Consider the following 21664-nt stretch of genomic DNA (forward strand, 5'->3'; position numbering starts at 1 on the left):
CATGATAACTCTGAGCTATTTTAATAGGATAAGATTTGAAAAGTCTTCAACCTTTAGTCATGAGACGAGAGACAAGAGAAGGATGGTGTGGGGATGATGGACATTGTAGTTATTGATTATTTTTCGCTGCCATCAGTTCAACTGATTGGACATATGAGGCCAACGAAACACATCATTTAATACTTAACGATTAATGACGATCTTTTTGTCATCTGAGTTCATCTTCACAATGATGATCGGTACAGTTAATTATCAATGATCAAAATGTTCCATTCAGCTTTAATTTACACAGATGTTAAAGGGGCTCTGTTGCAAAAACATGATTTTAGTTATATGGTTTATCTCTGATGTGCACATAACTTAGACCAACCAACTCCACCTCCCTTGGTAATTTCCGGTACTGAAATTTGTTAGTCCAAGATACTGTATCATTGCTGTATAGTTCCATTTTATGATAACACAGATTTTATTCTTATCAAGATTATATTTTTCTCAATATTTAAATGGTATATCATTAGGATTTTCCGACTGATATCTTTTAAAATATTAATAATTACAATCCTGAAAAATCTCACTACATATTAGGCTATTATTATATTCTTATTTCAGTAAGACTGATCAAAGGTCTGGAAGAAGACTTTTAAAAATAAATCATTAAGAAATTCTACTCTGTGAGCGGGAATGGCAAGAGGTTTATCTCCTCCCTCACAATTTGTCTAACTTTAACATATCTAACTAACTCGAGTAATTATGAATATCCCTGAATAATTTAGATAAACTTAGTGGAATGGTGATTGTCGGACGAACACACTGTTCATGTCAAATCTCTTGTTAATACCGTAGCCTGAAGGCAGGTGGTGACTAGTAGTAGAGAACATGTACATGGGGACGAAATTCCCTCATTATTTTTCAGCCTATTAATGTTCTTTCCTAAAGCTAAGCTTTTGGCACCACCTGGGACTGTGCTGTAGTTTGTTGTCTAAGAGTCTAAGCACTGGTACATTTGTTTATAGTCTTATTGCTTTCTTCTCTTGTTTTTTGTTAACAGCACTTAAAGGCCAAAGGTGTAGATTCCGGTATAATTGGTACTAGCTAAGCTTTGATCATATATTAATTTTATTTTAATTTTAGTATATATATGCATGATAAATACTAAATCCAAAACTTCAGCATAAAATATTGACTTATATAGTCTCTGCACTTTCAAAACAATCCATTATTCATGGTGTTTGATTTTTCACTTCTTTCAATTATATGGATATGGTTTTCTTGTATCACACTGCGGAAGAACTTTATCAATTTAATCTATTTCTTCTTTCAACAAAGTGATGGCAGGTAACCAAATACCTTCATCTCCAGTCCACTAATGAACAATTGTTCTTTCATTAGGTTCAAGACACAGGACAAAGGCATTATGACAAATATGGCATTCATTTGATAAGTAAAATGCCCATCTCTTAATGAAATAACATGAGATGTCCATTCCAGAAATAATGAGACATAATTCTAACATCTGTCTTCAAGCTTATGGAAATCATTCATTAAATGTCTACAAGATTAGAAAGAATGAAAAGATTATCACCCATCATACCAAATTTGACATTCAGTCTATATAAGCTTAAATTAAGTTTACCTACATACGCTTACATGTAGAACACATTAATATAAATTACTTAACGCTCAGATGAAATGGGGTTTAAAATTCTCTTTTTCTGCACCAAATTGGGCTAATGAGGACGGGCAATCATTAGACCTATAAGCATCAGAGAAAATGCACCAGACCTTTGAGCTTAGACCTCCATTTCAATTATCTTAAAATACTAATGTAAATATTTGTTCAGCTATTTTTCCTTGATGTTTATTCAGAACAATCAGGAAAATCTACACAATTCAATTTCAGAAGTATATATATGTACATTATATATAGACACAGCAAAATCAGTTTTACTGGTTCATTTTATATATATATATATAGAGAGAGAGAGAGAGGGAGAGAGAGGGAGGGAGAAATTGGGTTTAACGTCCACTCGACACAGACTAGGTAATTTGGGACTACACATGGTTCAATTTTATTTCAATAATTCGCTTGCACATAGGGGGTCTTTAGCAGTGGGAGAAAATCAGAGGACCAAGAGAACACTCACAAGGTTGGACAGGCGACCCTACTCCTTGTCACATACAACCGGGGAATCGAAACCAGGCCAGTTGGTTCGGAGCAAAACAGTAGGACGTTAAACCCCATTTCATTTCATTTCATTTCAAGGCCAGTTGACTCAATGACAGATCTATTCATACAACGTGCGTGCGCTAACCATTTGGCCACTATATATATAGAATAGAGACTGTTATAATATGAAGCATCCTGCTCACACTAAAAGATTTCATAACAATTAAGCTGTTGCCATGGAAGATACACCCACATTTTGCAATAGATGGACAAACAACAAGCTAAAAAACGATTTTTGAACAATAAGGGGCCAAGAGAATCTACAAACTAAAAACAAGATTTTTCATACAATCAGGGGCCTTAATTAAATCCTGGAAGTTAAAGTCTGATATACACTAATGTTGAAAGGAACTGAGATTTTTAGGGCATAAACATACATTTTAATTTTAAGTTTCATCACAATCTGAAAAAATTATGACTTGGTATTCCATACTTTTATAATACTCGTCTACAAGGAGTGGCCATTTTGTCTGGCAATTTTCACTTAATTCAAACTCAATCGTTAATATGGTGTAATGGTGATACATTTAAATGGGTTTTTTTTAAAATCGGATAAAAATTGTGACTTTTAGAGGGTCCACAAGGTAAATACATGATTTTTTTTTGTACAATCAGGGGCCATAATCCAGGAAGTTATGGTTTGATATGCGCAAATATCAAAAGGATCAAAGATCTTCGGATTATAAACATACATTTCAAGTTTCATCAAAATCAGATAAAAATTATGACTTCTATAGTGTCCAAAACCTTGATATTACATACTTTTACACTATTTACATACAAAGAATGGCCATTTTGTCTGGCAGTTTCAGTCAGAATTTTATAGAATTTGAACTCAACCTTCATTGGTGTGTAATTGAATTGAATTGAATACAAATTGTAACTTCTAGCGGTTCCGGGGGGTTGGATGGCTGAATGGTTAGCGTGCGCGCGCTGTATCATATAGTCTGTCATTGAGTTGACTGGCGTGGTTTCGAATCCCCGGTTGTACGTGACAAGGAGTAGGGTCACCTGTCCAGCCTCGTGGATTTTCTGCAAGTCCTCCGGTTTCCTCCCACTGCTAAAGACCCCTACGCGCAAGCGAATTATTGAAATAAAATTAAACCATATGTTAGTCCCGAAATGACCTAGTTTGTGTCGAGTGAACATTAAACCCTCTCTCTCTCTCTCTCTCTCTCTCTCTCTCTCTCGGTTCCACCAGCTAAAAACGCGATTTTTCAAACAATCAGGTGCCATAATCCAGGAAGTTACGTTTGGATATGCGCGATTATCGAAAGGAACCAAGATCTTTGTGGACAAATAGTGGACGGCCAGACATGGGCGACAGCATAATACGTCAACATGAAAATGTTGGCGTATAAAAACTGTTAATTCATAATTTGTGGAGCTTTCTTAATATAGAAAGCAAAACCACTCTCAAGCATGGGTTTACCAAAGTCAATGACAATTGTGACCTCTAGAGTGTCCACAAGCTAAAAAGGTAATTTTTCATACAATCTGGGGCCATAATCCATGAAAATGTAGGCGTATAAAAACTGTTAATTCATAATTTATGGAGCTTTCTTAATATAGAAAGCAAAACCACTCTCATGCATGGGTTTACCAAAGTCAATAACAATTGTGGATGGATGGAATTAATAAACTGATATATTTACTTATGGCCAATTTATAAAACATAGATGTAACAAGACACAGATTTTCTTAAAGAAGAAGACAAAATATGGCTGCCATAACAACAGGATGAACACCTGAGGACATGAAATACTTTATCATCCATCTTTCGTTTCCTAGACAACGTGAACATATAAAGTATCCTGCATGTTTTTAGTCTGGGGATTATAAAATTATTAATCAGGTACCACCTCAGGTGGTCTTGAAATAAAATATTTTCCAGGATGTTTAAAATATTTGAAGAGGATTATTTGAAATGTTATGAATGGTATAGTCAGACATGTGAATGTGACCTAACTGCCAACATAATTCTACTTCATGTAAGAAACTTTAATAGAAGTGTTTTAAAAGCCTGGGAGGAGGTTTAGGTAACAAGACAATACAAAAACTTCTCTGATTTGTGTTTAATATTAATTTATTGCAAGAGGCATTATCTCTTCCACCAACAAACTAAATGGAATTAATTTTTGTAATCAATTGTACCCAATTATAGAAAATCCAAAAACTGAGCCAATTGGAATTGTGTATTTTGCACTAAAGTTTGATAAACTTCATGAAAACCACTAAAAATGATGAATGATTGCTAAAATATCTTATATGGAGTGAACAATTTGTCTCAAATATTGTATGCATTCTAGTCAGGATAATTTCAATGTAACTGTGTCATGCATAGTTTATCCTGTCAAACTGAAAATATTTTTTTACGGAATGGCAAAGATTTCCAACGAGCCTGTTCACCTTTAAAGCATCTTGATCTACATCAATAATTTTAAAGTCATGAATTCTATAGACTGTTACAAAGGAAACTAAAAGTAATAAAACAAGCCAACAGTGAGGCTGATGTCCGGTGCCGAAATCCCAAAATAAATGACGGCATATTGATTAATTGCACATTTTATCTTTTTCAAAAGTAATGAGCAATCATACTGATTACATGTATCTATACTTAGTCTTATAAGCAAAAATGTTGACGATCAAACTCAAACTATACACTAAATTTCATCACCCTCCATCAGTTAGAATAAAAGTTATCTTGTCGCAAAGCATTGACCAATGAAATTGCATAGTTCTGCTTTGCTTTAGTGGGAAATGTAAATCATTGAACTCAGTCAAGACATCCACCTAATGAACATGTACATCAAGTTTAACATTCTACCTCAATTGCTTATGTTCCAGAGTGTTGACCAATCAAATTGCTTATCGCTACTTAACCTAAGCAGAAAATGCTCGTTATCGAACTTAGTCAAGGTATTGATGTAATGAAACTATACACCATGTTTAATCACTCTCACTTAATTAGAACTTATTGTATTCCAAAGCATCAACCAATCAAACTGCTTATCTCTGATTACCCTAAGCAGAAAATGCTGATCTTCGAACTCTGTCAAGATATTCACCTACGGAACGCCTAAACCCAGTTTAAACATTCTACCTCAATAAAATTGCTTATCGCTCTGCTTAACCGGAGCAGAAAATGCTTATTATCGAAAATAGTCAAGGTCTTGATGTGTAACAGGGTGGTTCGTTCTTGATTTGCACCTGAATGTCGGGAGTGACCTGTTACTATGCAAAGTGAAAGATCCAGGGTCGTATTTAGGATGTCAGGTTTCTCTTTCTCTGGTGGACGAAAGTCAAAAGGGAACACTTTTATAGATTTTTAAATACTTTATTTCTTTAAATACAATTATGATGTGCGTGTCCTGGTTTGTTCTTCCTTTCACCATTAGTAAACCAGTTGAAAGAAAGATCCTAATTAACAAATACGCCAACTCCAATGTCCTATTCTTACTCTTGCGACTATAGATTGACACACTAAAAATTCTGTCCTACAACTTCAGTACACCCATACAGGGAGGACATTTCCTGGTTTGTCACAACAATTACTATTTACAACTATCTACGTCAACTTGAAACGAAGTCAAGGTCTGTACCAAGGGAACGAAGTGCGCACAAGCACTAAATGTAAATGCACAACTCTACAATAAAATATAACAACAATGAATTACGCTTGTCTTAGCCAGTATGAACATTATTCGTGCAAACGGAAAATAAGTGTATACAAGCACTGAATCCAATAACACCTGAACGGAACCCTCAAATGATTTACATTTGCCTTAACCAAAATGAACAATATTCGTGCGATTGGAAACGAAGTGCTCACAAGCGCTAAAACTAAATCTAATAACACCCAAAGGTAAAAGCCTTATTCATGTAAGAAGGTGGACACCACCTTTAACGTATTACTTGTTCAAAGCAGAATAAGTAATATTCTCGTAGAATGTGCAACACGTTCAAGTATGGAATACCACCTTCAACCCAAGCTCACCTAAAGCAGAATAGTAAAAATTCTAGAACGGTGCGCTCTCCCCGATCATTCGACTAAAACTGAATCTGACTGGCCTTATATACCCTACCTATAGGATATGCACTGGAGAATGCACGTGCATAAAATATGCACTCTCCTTAGTTACAATTTAGAACCTGCTCTCCCATTGGTTGATTTTATCCCATGTTATCCAATAGAAACTGCCAAACTACCTGTCCCCAGCAAATTCACAAAATGGTGGGTTTGTATATGGTTTTCACGTGAGACAGGCGGTAATTCGAGGTTAATGCAAAATAGAGCTAATAACAGGCCATTTCTATTTACCGGACTAGGATAAGCTAAGTTATAGCTATTTCAATGCTTCTAACATATGAAACCCCCACAGATTTAATAAATATATACACCAAGTTTCATCACTCTCACTTACCGGTAATTAGAACTAAAGTTATCGTTTCCCAAAGCATCAACCAATCAAATTGCTTATCTCTGCTTACCCTAAGCAGAAAATATTCATCTTCAAACTCCATCAAGGTATTCACCTAATAAACACCTACACCAAGTTTGAACATTCTAGCTCAATTAAAAGGAGAGTTAATGTGTCCCAAAAAGTGTGACGGACAGACAGATAGACAGACGGACAGACCCATTTTAACAGTCCCCTGCTTTCTTCGAACGGCTGGGGACAATAATATTGACTTTTGCTAACAGAATACAACAGTATTAGTGCCTGTTTTCCTGTTTAAAGATTTTGCATACAAACAATGAATGTATCAACAAAAACATCTAATATTTTTCAAAGAGGTTTAATGTCTCATTGCATGGTTCAATACATGGTACTTGAATATTCCATTCCATGTTTAGAAATTCAGGGAACTTCCTCAACCAACACCAGGATTGAATCCTGGACCTCCTTCTGATTGGCGAGACAGCACCTTACATACTTGCATGTAGCAATATATTATGGTGCATGGACTGCAGACTGGTAGATCTATGCAGCTGGTGGATCACACGATTGCTCAGACGGAGAGAATAGATATAAGAAGATAACTAAAACTCTCCTCCCAGCAGCAATACAAAAAGTTGAAACAAGAGGTAGTTTATTGGTCATCATAACATCTCAAGTTAAAAGACCTGTTGTCAAATGATCAAGCCATTTTTAAGTGAAATTCAGAAAACAATGCTCCTTTAAGTTTAATAGTAAGTGCAGGAGGACCATACTACACACAAAACAAAACCGACAAGATAACCTGCGGATACAAACTATATCAAGTTAATTTTATCAGTAACAAAATTTGAATAGTAATTTTAACCCAAGTTGGAGATATACATATTTATTTTTAATCAATGAAATGAAATGAATAGTAAATAGTTTACTGTGTTTTAAACAGGAAGGATTTTATCATTATACCTATTTTCAATAATTCAAAATCGCAATAAATTTTCTATATAAGCTTTTGCAACAATGTGACAGACACTTATAAAATGTCAAATGTTCAATCATTATGAAACCTTTTTTTGATGAAAATATTTATAAGAAATGGATAGAAACAGGTTGCCTAGCAACAGAATAGAATGTAGCATATATACCATTATGTCTTTATATATGTATTGCAAACCATCTTACAGAAAATTGGGTTTATGTTCTTTTCATTATCATTATCAATAGGAATGAAGCTTTTGCAAACAAAAGACAGGAAGTCAACCCTATTACATATAATTAGTAGCTAAGATATCTTATCCGAAGAGAGATTTATGCACAGTCTTGCTTATCTATGTCATGTTGTTAATCTTGGAGATTTATCTTAAAAGGGGCTTTAAGTCCATACAACAGTTCACACAGTACAAATTGTTAGTTTTTGTTTCCTATTGCACTCTATACAATATATATTCATTCTGGTCACTTTCACCATACAAAACAAAGGGTGAGAAATGGGGTTTAATATATACTCTTCACAAACCAAGGCATTTTGGGAGTAAAATATCTCACATGGAAAGTACAACTTTCAGACACAATTTGTGAAGATATTGTACACATACACAAAATTACCATACTAAACTTACGTCATCTGTCTACAAATAGCTCTGGTTGAGAACAGACACTAGTTGACCAACATTTTAAGTCCTAAATTGACAATTTTAGTTCAGAACACTAAGATACTTCAAAAATTTTGATATGTATTTATTCTGTTTCCATAGAATGAAACTGAAAAGGTTTAATTAGTCTTTGTGTGTATGACAAATGTGAAAGGAAGTAAGACCACAATAAAAACAATATACTAATATTTAGACATGGCGGCCATTCACAGCAGAGATCTATTCTCAAAGTTAACTAGATAGTTCTCTGTGAGCAGAATACAAAATTACTTTGAAAGGCACATGAACTGTCTACTGCTTATAATTAACACTGACGAGAAGTACAAAATGTGTTGGATTGCAGGCACTCTGTAAATGCCTTATTATCATAACTATTATATATTTAACATGTGCATGTTGCTTCAGGCAAAAGGCGGGCAATAAATATTCCAGATTTTCATCTGAAAAAAAAATACAGATATTTGTGTCTGTGTAAACATTTCTGAAATACATTCATTTTTGGCAACTGAATTACATGTAACCATACATGTATTTAAAGTAAAATATATACATGAATACTCTTTATAATCTTGCAAGGACTGTGACTAGTCATTCAGATCGGACAAAAAAAAAACATGGTTCCGTATAAAGAGTGGCGTGTATGTAAATGCACCCTAGTTAGTTGTCCAGGTATAATCTCCCTCATAGGACACTGTATATAAGCCTGTCATTATGATAAAAGTTTGTGCAGAAAAACAGGATGTTAAACCCCATTTCAATTCATTTCCTTTATAATCTGGGAAGCTCTTTTACTGGCAAATTTCTGAAACTGGATTTACAGCTTATTAGATGAAAACGACCAACATGCATAAAAAAGGCTTTGAATATGGCCTTTTACAGTCACAACAGAAAACTCTGCAATTAATGAGATCTATTAAATTTCCAGAAATAAACATAGCCATTAATGATGGTTGGAAAGTCAGCCGGAGTCAAAGATCAAATACGGACGTCCGCTAACACTGCAGAAAGATGATGGCAACATTGGTTCTCTATAATAGAGAAAAGAAAAAGAAGACGGGTGCTGGAGGAAGTTCAACTTCCTGTGGTTATTATCCTGAATATGAAATTATCTTCCAAAGCAATTATTGTAGCTCATTAAATGAAGAAAGATGCTATTATATTGTAAGGCGTCCTATCTCTAATTGTAACATCATGACTGACTATATGATAGCAGGAATCATCCATCACTCCTTTTAATACGAGGTCCATTAGTGGAGAGCAAGGCATCTTAATTTACTGTCTTCAGCTTATTTGTCACATCACAGATATAAATGATGATGATGACAGACAAAAACATGAATTACACATGTTTAAAATGAAAACTTAAATATTACTTAAAATGCCTCTCTGTGGTTATTGTAGATAATAATATAAAATAAAGTCCATGAAAGCTAGGAGATCAGTAAAATAGTCCCAGAGTGGATATATTTACAAAAAATATTGTACGTGTCATTATTTCCTACCCAAATCTCATCTCACGGAAGACAATATTACATCCATCACATCTATTTCCGCTATATGAGAACCTTTATGCTAAAACGCCTGAGGCAACAGCTTTCACTAAAGGAAAACTTGAGATTCGAGGAACGTCTTCGATAGATCACTTGAAAAATCAAGATGAAAGTCATTGTTTCTTGTGACGGAAAGAAGTGTCTATCTGGCAACAAGTAGTTTATTTTTATATTTTTCCATGCTTGGTGTTTTGTTTTTTTGTTGGTTGAAGGAGTAACGTAAGTTCACTTGCAATGAGAATATTTAATATATTTCCATGACTACTGCAACATCAGATTTTATTTTCTCAAACATTTTCATATCTTTTTATGTTAAAAACATTTTCTATTGCTGTATAGACATTTTATTTTTGTTTAGTTATCTGGGTTTTTTATTGACGAATTGTTTTCATATTTTAATATCATGAGCATTTTAACATTCAAAAGACTATTTTATCCACAAATGATCCAAGTAAAGTTTAATTAAATTAATAATACTAGGTTCCCATTGTCGTGCAATTTGTTACGATAGGATAGTTCCTATTGAGTCCACAATCCAGTACGTCCAGATACGTTCGGATACGTTTAGATACAATCAACAAGATTGCTATGACTAACCTTAATATATGATAAGACATGATAGGATCACCATGATTAAAACCATGATTTCAATCGTAGCACAGATCGTGATAGTAGGTACCTAACAACCCCTCACTAGAAATAAAAGGAAATTACTTTATATGGATCATTTTAATGAAATATAATATTTGATAAAAGGTAAATGACAAGTCTTGGTTGGATACAAAAGCATTTCAAAGCAAATTTTGTTTAAAGCCAGGTATTCTTCATTTCTTTTAAGTTAATAACCCCTCACTGGATGAGTTCAAATGGAAATGAAAGGAAATTACTTTATATGGACCATTTTTATATAATAATGTTTGATGAATGTTAAGTGACAAGTCTTGGTGGGATACAAACTGTTTCAAAGCTAACTTTGTTTAAAATCAGGTATTCTTCATTTCTTTTAAACAGTAAACTGGTAAAAAAAACTAAGATCAGAAAGCACTGATTCTTTTGTTATTCATATGGAAAATAATGGAAATCTTTTGGTAAATCACAAGTAAATGAATTATAATCTCCATAACATATCTGTATGTCTAAATATATATTTGAAAATCAGACGAGCAAATATATCAACAAGTTTTCTCTTTGAAAGATGACAGTAATGATCGCAGCAAAGATATTTTTTATACATACTTACAGATTATATAATTACATCTGTCAAAATATATCCCAATTACTTTACTGTTTAATTTCATAATATCATGTAAGCACATCTGTCAAAATATATTCCAATTAATTTAATGTTTGATTTTATAAGCATAACACAATAATAATAGGCAGTGCGATATTTTTTGAAGAATTTTTCTAAAAAATAGATCTCCCAAAAATCAATAATTTTTTAATGATATAAGTGATTACTAATTCTGATATAATATGCATGGTATATTTTCATGGTCTTCAGCAACTATGCGAAAGTGTGCCGAGATTTTTCGACTCAAAATGCTTGAATTTGTTGAAAGTGGACTTTTTAATATATTTTGTTAATTTGGACAGAAAATGTCAGATTTTAAATATTGTTGCATCTTTGCATAGCCAGACTCTAGGCCAACAACTTTGGTACTAAATTTTAATTTTCAAAATATCTTGGAAGTTATTTGGTGCCAATTTCAATATTTACAAAATATTCTTTTTTTTTTGGACATTTTTATACGGCACTGTACATGAGGTTGTTAGTTGTGCCACTGGGCAGTTAAATGTGTCCATTAAATCAAAAAAGAAGTTGGAGCAAAACAGTCTGACGGCATTTCTATTTATTACAATATGTCTGTATCAGCTTGTTAAATAGGCATTGGTCTCATAACATTAACCAACAGGCTATACAAAGTGCATTAATTTAATGAAAAATTCAAATTGTAATATTAATACATATATACACTCATATTGCAAGATTTCTGCCATTTTTGCACCAATTTAAACGAGCAAGTCAAAGTAACATTAGCAATTTGGAGAACTCCAGTGGTCAGTACAAAAATAAATTGATTTATCATGTTTCACCAATACCATTACATCCTGTAAGCAAAATGTAAGACAGATCAGTGTATCCAACATTGGAATACAGTTGTTGAAAAATTCATTACGAGTCGTATACGTTACAGATTATAGTTGAGCAGATGTTCATGCCAAATGTCTTCGATCTAAGCCAGTGATCATTTTGAATATGATATCATTAAATTTATTACATCAATTTGCATGTTAAAAGTGAGAATGTCACTTTAAGATGGTGCTATAAAATACAATCCTTGAATGGCATTTAGCGACTGAGCACAATAAAACACAACAACCATATGGAATACAACAACTGGTTGAGTTGACACTTATAAAACATCAAAATATATGTATAACAAACCGCAATCTTCATTAGCCCAGTCATAGCAGAAAAGTAGGACGTTAATGTAATATGAATGTATATGAAGTGATTTGTATTCAATTTTTAAATTTTTATTGTAATTTATGATCAATTATGCTGGGTGAAATACTTGAACTGCCCAAATTGAATGGCAGTGGTTTCCGCCTGATTAGTCTATTGTACATGTTTTTTTTAAATTATTTTGTTGTTTTTGAATCACCAATTTATAATTACTTCCACATTGCCTTGTAGGATATGTTTTTTTTTTATTCATTACAAATGGCACCCAAAACCATAGAGTACACAACTTGTGTACTGATTTTAAAATGTTCATTGTCTCTTGAATATTTAATATTAGAATCCTACATTTTCATGGCTACATAACATCATCAATATTGATTGAAATGGACCAATATTTAATTCTAATTCGTATTTTCAATTTCAAATATTATGGAATATATTGAGTTACAGTTGATCTCCTTTAAGTTAATACATAAAGTTAAGAGTTCAGAAATTATATTCTTTTATGATTAAAATATCATATTAATATTCATGTAGATTATAATGTAAAGCGATAACATAAGATGATTTTATGATGCTATATTTCTAACAAGACTTCCTCAATCAGTTGTTACCTTATCCTTATTAGTTGGTTATATCTTTTTGATGAAATAACCATGTTCTGACAAATTCAATTAGATCAACTGTAATTCACAGGGTGTGTACGTTAATTTACTTTCTTAGAACATTATCGTGACATAATCAGATAGATTAAGACTTAAATATGATACGTCTTATCTCTGCTAACTAACTTTCTTAGTAGGGTACATTTTTTTTTTTATTCATGCAACTCTCTCTTATCTGGATATTTCATTGGGTTGATAGGAATATTCATCAAATAACATCAAAACTGCAGTGTAATTTGTTATAATGAAAACTTCACTTTTACAAGATTATTTCATTAAAAGAAACCTTGTCAGTTGGAATTCGAAGAAGAATAATGGTAGGTGGAAATGCAGCTATCCAGTCAAAATTTCACTCATAACATGAAGCATGCCATCTGCCTGTCTGCGTTAACCTGGTTGGTACAGTAAAGGAGGATGTTAGACACCTTTTCATTATTTTCATAGAAAATGATTTTACAATGTATATATGACATCTTGCAATAAATTATCAATGTAAGTCAAAATTATATATTTTAGTAGCAGAAGTCCATATTTTCTGGCAAGTAAATCTAGTGTGTAAGCAACTACCAACTTGTTGTTGTCTGTATTTGTATGTGAAGATTGTACATCAAAGGTGAATGGGTTAACAATTAAAATGCTTTCTGTTCCAGTAGGTTTTTATGAGACAAGTCCTCTTTTTTGTCAATCATCCAGTTACCTGTGATTGGTTCATCACTACTCTCCTCCAATACTTTGATTCATCTATTGTGAAGATATCTATTGGCTCTAGGGAGCAACGTGGTGGCTGGATAAGGGCCCTGGATTTGTCTCTTTCGAGCTTGAGGGTGTCTTGACACCAGTAAGTAATCCCATCAAGCTTGCAACTTGTTCTATTGTTGGACTCATGAATCAGTAAGTTGTGAATCTCCTCATGGGTTAGGACACAATCATCAATCTTGTATTGATGTGAAAACTTAGGAATACGATTTTCTGTTTTGGGTATGGAGAAGATTTCACTACATTTGAAGTGAAGTCTGCATTTTGAAAGAATCATGTCATATCCAAAGATAGGCTAGGTGATTTTAACCAAAATGGAAGGCACTGGAACTTTCATTTGTGACTATTCCACAAGTAAGCATCCTTGGGATCCTGGCTTCAGTAATCTCCCTTTTTAGGTCTATAATACTACATTGAGTGACATTAGCTTCATAATAGGACATTCTTTACTGGTTTTCTTGGGAAAAGGGTGGTAACACTGAATTAAATGGTGAATATGGTGAATTTGATTGGTTGATGTCAGTGTTTCCAAAAGTTTAAATTGTTTAATTAAGAACCAAACATTTATTAATTTTGTTTCTATTGTTTTTATTCCACTTTCAGTATTTTGAGGTTAATTGGTTTAGCTGATTTACATCCAGTTTTTAATTTGTTCCTGTGCAATGCCTGTGCAGTGTATATTCTCTTATAACTAGCAGGTTTGTTGTGGAAGGAATTTTAAAGAAGGCCAACAAACTTTTCAGGATTCTTTGAGTGGTACTCATGGTTTTTCTCATACCTTTGCAGGTCTTAACAATTATCCCCGGATCCATTCGCTTGATCTGATATGTGTGTTTCTTGTTTCTGATGTTTGTATACCGTGTCTTGTCTGTAAGTTTGTCTTGTGTAATTGTTGTGTGTGGTGCAGCTCACCTGCCCTTACTATTAGTAAGATCACTACCAATAGTTCATCAGAGATAGTCTCTTGAGATTTCTTATATAGGTTTTTATAATCTCAGAAAATAGATGTCTGATATTTCTACTTCTGGGAAGGGATAAAGTATGTTATGAACATGTTTTCAGGTCTTTTGACAAGTCTGGGTTGTATCCTTCATATCCAAGTACCGAGATTCACTAAAACAAACTGTTGCAGCTGTAATCATAAACATTATCAATTGCGAATTTTAAAACTATCGCTTCTAATTCTTTTACCAAGAACTGATTTGATTTCTTGAAAGTCATTAATAATTCTGATACATGCCAAAATTGAACCTGTGATGATAAATCAAGGATTAAAATTTAAAGCGAATCGGATGGCATTTTGATCTAAAAATCGAAAAATGTATGGCAATAATCATCTGCTGGCAAATCCTATTTGAACAGGTTTTTTGGTACTATATCAAATTATATGATACTAAAATAAATGTTTGGGATACTATCGATCAAATTATTCACAAACTGGGACTTGTCTTTGAGTCAATTTTCCATTGGTCTACATCAACAAGATTACCAATTTCATTATCTCATGTCTACAGAGGCACAATAAAATATAATATTTTTCTATATTTTTATTTTGTTATAAAGTCAATTTTTGGGTTCCAATTCTTAAGCAAATTGTCGAGGAAAAACAAGGTATGGACTTTCCACTGCTTGGACACCAGAAATCCCAAATTTGAAATTTCCAATTAAAAAAACTTACACCCGTTTAAAGGAAAAAACGTGATTATTTTTTCAACAATATAATTTTCAAAATAATCTACTTAATAATAGTTTCATTTATGTTCAATATCTCTAATTTGCTAAAAATCATCTTCAATAACTGGACATTTTGACCAGTCTTTGACCTTTTCTTCAATCTATATTAATCGTTGTCGTGGGTTTCTCTAGGATTTAAATGTAACAGCACTCTAATTAGGCAGTCAACCCATAAAAATCCAACCAAAGCATCAGTGAATGATCATCATGCGAGTGTGAGGAATGATAGCTACTTCTCAAAATTCATTCCATTGCAAACAGAACATTATGGAGGATCAATTGTATGGATGGTTGGAATAGGATAGGTTTTCCTTTTGAAATTATGTATGTCTTCACCTTTTACATATCCTGCTGCACTTAAAGCAGTTGGATCAATGATATTTTAGGAGTAAAAATAAGAAAAGGTGTTTTCATGAAGATTACAGTGGAGTTACTGGAGAGATTTATACCTGCAAGGCCAAAGCAAAGAAACTAATTATTATTAGTTAGACCAAGCTTATAATATGATACAGATTTACTAATTGGACTAGACTGAATAGTGCCTGAAGTCATTTGTCGCTTATTACTGGCCTTCTTTCCACAAAATATGTTAAAGCTGCCTGTCTTAGTTTTGGCATTTTCTACAGCTGATTGAATCCCTTCTACTTCTTAGATCCTTGAGGCAACCATGACCATCTTCCAAACATACTAGCTCTTGTGGTTGGACATGCAGGAAAACTATTTGTTTACCTCCAATCTATGTTTTGTGACAATCAGCAGAAATTTTGCATTTGTACAGAACATAATTACAGGTAAATTGGATTATACCTTTCTTTATTAAAAATCGTTTTCCTGTAAATCTTGGTAATTGTAACAAACTATGATAGTTCAGCAAGCTAAATGTTAATTTTCACTGTACTAAAATCTCCATATATGCATATTATTGTTTTCTGGCCAAGCTAAAATATTGTATCTATCTCCTTGATTTCAAAGGAAAAGACAAAGAATACTTAGATTATATAGGAAAAGGGAGACCTTATTATGAGCCACATGATTTCATAAAAAGCTTGTTGTTGTTTATTATTATTAAACAAAATTATACTAGTTAAAGATAACAAAATATCTAACTGATAAAATAAAAAAAATAATTTTGTTATAAGATGAATGGTAAACACATGGAGTACAACATAGTAAGAAGTAAATGAATATCAATTGAAAGCCTGTAAAATTAGATGACATTTCAATATTTCCTTAAAGATTGGTTGTCAGGCTACTACTAAGTTTTTCTTTTTAGAGTTCAATACTTTTGTTCAACTTTAGTATGGTGTACAGGAGAAGGTTAATACCAAAAAACCTTCAAAAGGAATTAGTGGTGGGTCTTTCAGTATTTTGACTAGTCTAAAATATACACCCACAACAGCCAATTTTAAGTCATACAAACAGTCCATAAGGGTTGTCTTAATAAAGAACTGTTCCCATCAGATACAAGTTTAAATTTACATGGTTTTTATAAAAGGTGATCAGAAGATAATCTGAGACTTCTACTAGATGAACACAATTCTAAAAGTTAAGTTGTATAACATGGTGCCATACCATTTACACACTTTAAAGTTAAAAGAAGAATCTTGAATATAATCCTTGAGTGGCATTTAGCGATTGAGCACATTAAAAAATACAACACAATTTACTCTTTCACTTCTCTAACCTGAGTAGAAAATGCCAATTTTTGAACTTAGACAAAGTAAGGATGTTAAAATTATAATCAAAGTTACTGTGTTTCAAAGCATTGACACATCAAATTGCATATAATGTATGCAGAAAAGGTTTATCATTGAACCCGGTCAAGATATTCATTAATGAGCAACTAAACCAAGTTTGAACATTCTACTGCAATTAGACGCAGATTGTGTTACAAAGTCTCAATGGATGAAATTGATTATCTCTGCTTTGCTAAAGCATTCTAGAACATTACTTTTACAAGCAGACCAGCAGACAGACATTGCTTATTATGATCATGACGTAAAGAACACAGATAATTCTGAAGCTCATGAAACTGATAATAATGATGGTGATGACTGGAATTACAATAATTTACTACTTTTAATTGCAAAATGTCCTCAGAGATAAAAAGAAAATTATGAAAAATTCATTTGCCAAGAGCAGTGCAGGTCTACTCCACAGTCCATACAGGAACCCACCTTTTGCTGTTCATATTAATGGTAATGGTAATGTTACAGATAATAGTTAAACTGCTATCAATGACGATAATCATGCTGCCGATAATATTGACAATTTAGTGTTGATAATAATGATATTGATTATGATAATGGCGCTGATAATAATGATGGTGTTGATAATAATGATGTGATGATAATGGTGATGCTTATAATGATAATGGTTCTGCTGATAATGGTTAGGGCCTGATAATGATAATGGTTAGGGCCTGATAATGGCACTGGGCTAATAATGATGTGATGATAATGGTGATGCTTATAATGATAATGGTTAGGACCTGATAATGATAATGGTTAGGGCCTCATAATGGCACTGGGCTAATAATGATCCTGCTGATAATAACAATGGTGTTGATAATATAAATGAAATAGGGTTTAACATCATACTGTTCCGCTCCGATTAGGCTAATGAAGACAGGCATGCATCATGCAGTGAAATTTTGCCAGAAAGTGGTGCTTCGGCCTACTCTTATTTTGAATTCTGTCAAGGTTTCTTTTATGTGCATGGTAATGTGAACACAGGAACTTGTTTTTTCGTTCCATCCAAATGACTATGTGTTGTCCCTTACCACACTCACCGTCCCGCAACACTGACAAGGAGGAGCCACGCCGGAAAGTCCTCATGAACTTTTTTTGCCAATGCAGGGATCAAACATGGGTTCTCCAGGTTGGCAAGCCAACATTTTACTCACTGAGCAGCTGTGGCTCCACATGTTGATAACAATGATGATATTGATAATGGTGCTGCTGGTAATTGAAATGATGGTGCTGATAAAGATTTAGTACTACCAGTGCAGCTGTTAATATCAATGATGACAACGGGGTTGATATCAATAACAATCACAATGATGATCATGATGCATTATATCAATCAGGATGCTAGAAATGAGGAGAATGATAATGATGAGGTTGTTTATAATGTGGATGCTAATATCACTATTCAGAATAATAATTATGACATAATGTGGATTGAGGTGATAATGGTGTTTCAGCCGCTCAAGGTGGTGACAATTGTGATGACCATGCATAATTTGTAATTTGTAATTCTGGGAGAAGTCACTCCTTTTATTCCAACAGTGCGGTAAATGAACCATAAAGTAAAAATATATCAGTCTTACCTGCTTCAGCGGCAACCATAGAAGCATTAAATTTAGGGTTTGGTTGAACTCTAAAGGTTATTTTATTGACAGATGTTCTGGAAATAAAAGAATATAAAATACATCTTTGATCAAGAGTAATTTTGATGATGGAGGTAACATGGGCTTCTTAATACCTTTAAAGAACATAGGGTTGTTTCTTAAGATCAAACATACATGTAAGTGAGTTTTGAATAAAGGATCCCAAATCACCTATTTCCAAAGGAAAAAATCTCCACCAACCCCCTACTCACCATGTCATACAAACTACTATACTACACCATTGCTGTATCTCTGACAGTTTAAACTTATTTGACAAAATCAGAGTCTTTAAATTTGCAGTAATTAATTTAAATAACACCTTATTTCTGAAGACCCCACACCCACATTCTACGCCCATGATGGTTGACATATCTCCTCTTGTTGGGTCACAGGAGTTAAATTTGATACAATAACCTTGTATTTAAAGAATAACATATAGTTTGTGACATTCATTGTCGATTTATTTTAATACTTGGGCATATAAGGCAATGTTTTAAATGTGTCACATACTTCAGATATTAATTAAACTTCATATCTCCAACACCTACATATAGCCTACATTATAACATCTGAAGATGTTGAAATAAGAGTAGACAGCTACCTATGATTTAATGTACTTCAGAATGAAGACTTAAAAGTGGTTGTTTTTTAACTGGATGTATTTTTATTCTTTTATGTATATATATATGTATTACCTATATCTGAGATTTGATGAAATCAACTTACTTTACGAGAGCAGACATAGGCACAAACCTGAGATATCATTTTGAATTCCAAGATGTGAATCAACAGAATTATTTGGAACCTGCTATACAGAATTCTTTCGAGAATGATGATAACCCAAGCAAAAGCCATGCCGTGGGCTATAGTGCAAGTATTAGTATTTTTTTTTAATGATTACAAAGTCTGAAATTACTATCTTAGTTTATATTATGGTTTGATTAGCATGTATGTCTCTATTAGACTCTTTAAGGCAATTTTTTTTCTGATTTTCTGATGTCACTTCTTACTTTATTAAAGCTATATTACTAAATATAAGACAAATAGAGCTCTAAGATCTTAAACTGTTACTGTAATGAAAATCTAATAGAACAATAATCAGCTGTTATCTATGAACTGCTTTTTTCTTCTCTGCAGTGTATTCAATCTTTTATTTTCATATAGAAATACTGGCATGGGGTACAGTACGGATCTGACATTCTACTGCTCAAAATTTCACTAATTGAGGGTTTAATTTACCATTTTGACAAATTAACATTTTCTGTTGTCTGGGCAAAATTCTCCTACCTCACATTGTATGGGTAACTATATATGTTTGTCTCAAAAAGACCAAAGTATTGAGTTATCTTTTCTTTGTTTTATTAGTATTAGCTGTCAACATTAGAACTATTCTACCATTTCATTTATTTCTATGATATAAAATATCTGTTTATTAATCAGAAGCCAAGTCATGTTGTACCTGTAGCTTTTACTTCTAATTACAAGCTATAAATATAGGTAAGCTGCTTACCTGAAAATAAGGACAATCTTAACAAGAAGACAAAACCCAGACCTAGTAGTTTGCTTAGACTGATGAATTAGATTTTGACCAATATTTGACTCAAGGATTTTCTTGTCATTTAATCAAAAATATTACTAATCTGAAAACCACTGTTAGCAAGAATAATTCTCTATAATCAGTATTTGCCAAAAGCACGTGACTTTTTATGAATATATTTCCGAATTGATTGAGTAAAAGAATTAATGGATGAGAGATAAGCTGAAGATTGATCTGACTAATCATAGAGAGGGTGATATTTATGTTTTTGAATTATTTCCAACATAATTTCATAATATGCCATTATAAAAAAAGACTATGGCAAATATTCTCTTATGATTACTCTCATGCCTGATAGTAGCAACACCTAAAATTAGAGTATGATAAGTATATGAATATTCATTTTTTATTTCTTAATATGACTACATTTGTTCGTCTTTTGATGCCACATGAATCAAACCTTTTCAAAAAATGAGAGAGGTGTGTATGTGTGTCTTTGGAAGTTAACCAGGCAACCAATACCATTGGTAGAACAATAGAATCAGACCCCGAGTTAACAAAGCATTCTCAGACTTAAGTTAAGAATTTACTCAAAATTTTTCTCCTTATTTTAACTAAAATATAGCCCTTTATAAAACTTTTGTTGTTTTAATGTATCAAATACATCAATAAGATACTATGTGAAAAGTTTTGTGTTTCTGAATGAAAGACATTCCTTATAAACAGTGATTAAAAATGGGGTAAATTCTCAAATACATCAATAAGATACTATGTGAAAAGTTTTGTGTTTCTGAATGAAAGACATTCCTTATAAACAGTGATTAAAAATGGAGTAAATTCTCAACTTAAGTCTGAGAATGCTTTGTGAACTTGGGGACAGAGATCATATTTAATCTGTTAATTCAAGAATATACTTTAAACCAACATGATTTTGCAAACATGGCATCATTTTGATTGGAACTAATTGTTCGGTGGGAATTTGATATTATATATGTCTTTTATAATTGTGCATAATAATAAAACAAAGATATTTATACATTATGCAAGAGGTAAATCTGGTACTGAATTAACTACATCCACGGCAAGGCAGAGTTTGTTAAATGTTGGTATATTCTTTCACAGAAAAGATGATCAAAAATGATTTCATATTTCAGATAATCTTGATATCTAAAGACTAACTATTTTTTTTAGTATGCCCAACTGCATCATCTATTGTAAATCATAATAGTGTCACATCGCTTCA

General features: G+C 32.8%; 1 protein-coding gene across 1 annotated transcript in view; it reads right to left on the bottom strand.

Moving 5' to 3' along the window:
• The window catches only part of LOC126831999 (receptor-type tyrosine-protein phosphatase N2), a 155545-nt gene that overhangs the window by 60526 nt on the left and 73355 nt on the right, over window positions 1-21664 (bottom strand). The window contains exon 10 of the mRNA XM_050562676.2: window positions 18825-18901. Coding sequence (XP_050418633.2) covers window positions 18825-18901 — 77 coding nt within the window. The remainder of the gene's footprint in view (window positions 1-18824; window positions 18902-21664) is intronic.

This window comes from Patella vulgata, chromosome 9, assembly GCF_932274485.2.
Source record: "Patella vulgata chromosome 9, xgPatVulg1.2, whole genome shotgun sequence".
Lineage (NCBI taxonomy): Eukaryota > Metazoa > Mollusca > Gastropoda > Patellidae > Patella > Patella vulgata.